The following is a 4,453-nucleotide window of genomic DNA, read 5'->3' on the forward strand; positions in this document are numbered from 1 at the left end:
GAAAGGAACGTGAGGTGGGACCTCAGAGTGAGCTCCAGTAGCTGCAGGTGACAGATTGGACAGCTTACTAGAAGTACAACAGAGAAAACAGCCCAGCCCCAAAGAACACGAAGTGTACCAGATGCCTTAATGTACAGACGTCCTTACCCTTCAAGGGCAAAAACTGCCATTCAATTGCTCTTCAAAAGTGTACCAGATGCCTTAATGTACAGACATCCTTACCCTTAAAGGGCAAAAACTGCCATTCAATTGCTCTTCAGATACCTTGTCCTCCCCCTTCCCTCCCACCTCAATATAGTTACCAAGAACCATGCTACTGCTTCACTCAAAGCTGGCTCCTTGTGTAAATCAACCTGTCAGATTTCAGCAGATTATTTTGCTCTAAGCTAGATCTGCACAGCTTAGCCTAATGGCAGTCACTGAATTTTAGAACAAGCCAATAGCACAGGCCTTTTATCACACGGCTTTAGCTGCTCTGTTACAGACCTACTTTTTTCTGGTTTAAGATGTTAAGAATGAGCTACATAACAAGCTTGAAATACTACTACCTGGACAGCCTGATAACAGGTTTCAAGCCTTGCTCTGATCAGGTGCTACTTTGTCCAGTGGACTCTCAAAGAGCTTCATTTTATAAATTGATCTATTAAAGAATACTGCTTACATTTGCACAGCTGAGTGAAAACACGCTTGGTCTCTACTCTGGCCAAACAACGCTCTAGAGACCCAACACTCAGGTTTTACAGTAAGTAAAATGGTTTGCTGATGTAGCAAGAGGGACATAGCCAAAAGATTATTCAAAACACCAGCAGAAAAGATACGGCCTGGGTGTCATTCAGATCAGAAAACAATTTTCAAAATTATTTGGAAAATATGAACCAAAGTGTTTGATCTAGCTGCGTGTCTTCTTTAAGAACACAAATTGTCTTGGGAGCAAGATCAAAACTCTGCACTGCCATGCAGTGACCAGTGCAAAAAATAAAGTTCCCTAAAATGCCAAGGCATATTTTTCTGTAATTTTACTCTGAAAGGAGACCAACTTTGGAATTCCTACCAGAATACATTTCCTCCCACATGCAGGTCCTGTTTCTAAGCAACATGTAGTCAAACCATATGTAGGAATGAACCAGTCAGTTAAATATTACCATTGAGACTCACCTGCTGTGCCCCAAGACTTGGCATCTGTATCTGAAAGAGACGACATGGACTGGATTCAGTGAAGCACAGGCTATCCAGGATACTGCAGTTAGGAACCTGCAGCTCAGGGCTGACTCAGGGAGGCCACAGAATTAACAGGCTCTCCAGTATAAAGGGACAGACTCTCCAGAAATGTGGGCTTACGGAGACTTTTGCTTCAGCATTTAGGCTGTCAGTCTCTGTCCTCTGGCCACAACCCTGACAAACGTGTTTCATCATCTCTCTCAAACCAAAGCAATCAGTTTTCTCCCCTGTCGGCAGGATATTTTTTTCTGTTGGTTTCCTAGTAAAGTGACATAACACACCCTATCTTCTATGACCTAAAGCCATTATTACTTCAAAATATATCATCCTTTGGCTCAATAGCTCGACACTGCAGTTTGATTAAGAGAGACCTTCAATGAGTGACGTATGGTCCACACACAGTCCGCAAAGCATCACCAAAAGCCTCGCTAACTGACTAGATGCCTCGCTCTACTTGTGGCCCAAGCACTATTCTTCTCGCACACCCGGCCCACTACGGACAAGACGAGGAAGTGGCACAGCACAGAGGCTTTTGTGCTGGCAGACCTTATTTTCCCTTTGGAACCACAGTGTCTTTGGCAGACTGAGCAAGGGTAAAGGCCAAAAGCAAGGCTAACTCACTCATCGCAGAAGGCATAAACAACAGAAAGGAGCCCTGAGAGACAACCTACTTTATCCTCATGATTATCTGTGAAACAGAGCCTTGTTCTGGGTTATGGAAAACTAGCACCATCTTCTGTGCTGGGAAGACATCGAAATTCACGAACAACTGAGCGCACTAAGAAGCGACAATGCTGTGAAAGCGCAGCTTATGCTAATCTCTGTTTTCAGAAGTGCTCTTTTCCATTTGTTAGCAGCTTACTCAAAGACCCAAACCTAGAACTAGCAGGCTTGCACCCACCAGAAGGAGACAACTGGTTCTCTTGAGGTCATGTAGTTGTTGTTGTGACATGGCTGGCGAATCACTGTTTGTTTTCTCTCAATGTTTTGTACAGCTGGAGACAGGAAAAGAGATATTTACCTTGTGTATCTTACAGCATCAAGGCAGCACTCTGCTTCTACCCACCAACAGACTTACGTCTGTCCTGCTTGCTCAGAAAAGCCATCTGCTTTCAATTAAAGAACAAGGACCAAAATATACCTTGCTGAAAAAAGCGCCCATAAAGGTATGCGTATATAGCTACAAGAGGAATGCATTCAGAAAACGATCTGCTCTGCATATGACGTGGTGAATCTCAGTTGCTAGGTTGCTCTCCAGAAGCAAGCAATAATCCTTTCTCGAGATGTACCGCCTTTGGGCTGCAGACCTGTTTCAAGAGGAATCAGGTACAACAAAAGAAGTGCAGTCAAACTAACCCTGAGGCTGTTTGCAAGGAAGGCCATAGCACAGGCCACAAGACAAGACTGCAAGAAAGGGAGACAAATTCAAGGCAAAAAGCAGCTCCCAGGTTCAACAGTCTTGAGCAGCTGGACAGAAGAGACAACTTTACTGGCTTTTTTAGGCCAGATGTTACAGGTGTGATGTCAGCCGTGGCAACACCATGACATTAGCAGTGCTCTCCAGACACAAGAGTGTGGCTGTTGTAGGTAAGAACCTTCAGGTGGAAGGGGTTCCTGTGTCTGAACGCTGACTCTCTCTGTATTGTCTGTTAAACTCAGGATACAGCTTGAGTATTGCCTGCGTGTTCTGGGGATACAATTCAGAGGAACAGACAAGGAGGGAACATCTTTTAAGACACCATGTTAAACTCCAAGAAAAATTGGTAATGTAGACAAGCAAAAGACAATGAGACTGCTAGAAGCAGGTCACAGTATGGATTTGCCCACACAGTTAGCAAAGTAGAGGGAAGTAAACAATTAAGGCAATATCTAGCCTTGCTAATAATCCACCTCACACGTGCACGACGTTAACTTTCATTTTGCATTGCTTATAAAAGGGAAAAAACCCTATCAAGACAGTCTGAAACACAACTGTCTGCCAAACTACTGTATTTTGAATTGTGAAAGAACATTAAAACTAGAACATTTCCAGCAAGTAATAAAAGTGTCCTAAGTGCGAAGGCACGACAGGGAATGCTGCAGCTGATGCCAAACCACTTACTGTTAGCTCACCGAGTATTGTTCAAACATAGTTTGGATGTCGTTAAAGTTAATGCCTCTGGGGAATTGAAATCTCTTTTACTCTCTAGACATTCCGCATTTTACCAATCTCCACAATTAGGTGTTTTACAACATAGCAGGTAGTCTCAAACGAGAAGTGAGGAATTTAATGGCAGGCACCATAAAGAGCACAGGCAGACAAAGGCAAATCCAGGGAACTGAAACAATGTAAAAAAATCAGAAAACAAGAACTCAGTGTTGAAAATAATTAAGAGAAAGATGTTTTTAAAGCCTTTTTCTTAAACATTTAAAAGTCAACATTAACAAAACTACCTCTGCTATTGCAAGCAAAGCCATGAAGCTTTTAATTGAGTTCAAAGGGCAGCAAACAGCAAATTAAATCTGAACCCTTAGAAAAAATATTGTTATTATATGCATGCAAAATGGGGTCTTCAGGGTCCCTAAAGGGACAACGCCAAGTTCTTTCTGGCCAGAAACACAGCTGTGTACTTTGCCAGATAATGGAGTGGTATTTCAGTGCTCTTCTCTGAAGAAATTGCGAAGTTAGACAAGATTTCTGTTCTTCCTTTAGCATAATTATATTTAGTTGATTATTTCTTTTTTTCTATACCAACATTATTCCTGATATCAGAATAGATGCATTAATTAATTTATGCCTTTCTGATGGTTACAAACTGAAGATGGCCAGTTTTGGTTTTAGATTTATTTAATGTGGAAAAGTTAATTGTAAAGGCAATTTTCCCACCAAGAACTACTCTACACTGTTTGAGAATATAAAATCTGTAAACTTTAATGATTTGAAAATGCCCCTTGAAATTAAATATCTGAGGCCAGGGAGCACAAAGACGGTTTAGTGTAAGTAAATGGGTAACTTGATATGATATGCAAAAAAGTATCTTCCCTCCACTCTCTCACCCAATTAAAATACATTTATTTAAGCATCTTACATAAGCTCCTGTCCCAGTGACTATTCCTCCTACAATTAAGTACAACCACAAGTTGCTGCCAGCTTTGCCAGGAACCGTTGAAGACATCAGTGATCCAGAAGGGCATCTTAGGCGATGACATTGCAAAACTGTAGGTAAAGACAGGCAATGAAAGAGAAGAGAGGGAA

At 41.9% G+C, this 4,453-nt stretch overlaps 1 protein-coding gene across 1 annotated transcript in view; it reads right to left on the minus strand.

Moving 5' to 3' along the window:
• The window catches only part of LOC104500329 (apoptosis-inducing factor 1, mitochondrial-like), a gene marked incomplete at its 5' end in the record, with an annotated part of 12,110 nt that extends 7,696 nt beyond the window's left edge, over positions 1–4,414 (minus strand). The window contains 3 exon segments of the mRNA XM_010143959.1: positions 1–41; positions 2,120–2,213; positions 4,287–4,414. Of these exon segments, the coding sequence (XP_010142261.1) occupies positions 1–41; positions 2,120–2,213; positions 4,287–4,414 (263 nt within the window).
• Between the last annotated feature and the right edge of the window lie 39 nt (positions 4,415–4,453).

Source organism: Buceros rhinoceros, unplaced genomic scaffold (assembly GCF_000710305.1).
Source record: "Buceros rhinoceros silvestris isolate BGI_N320 unplaced genomic scaffold, ASM71030v1 scaffold1479, whole genome shotgun sequence".
NCBI lineage: Eukaryota > Metazoa > Chordata > Aves > Bucerotiformes > Bucerotidae > Buceros > Buceros rhinoceros.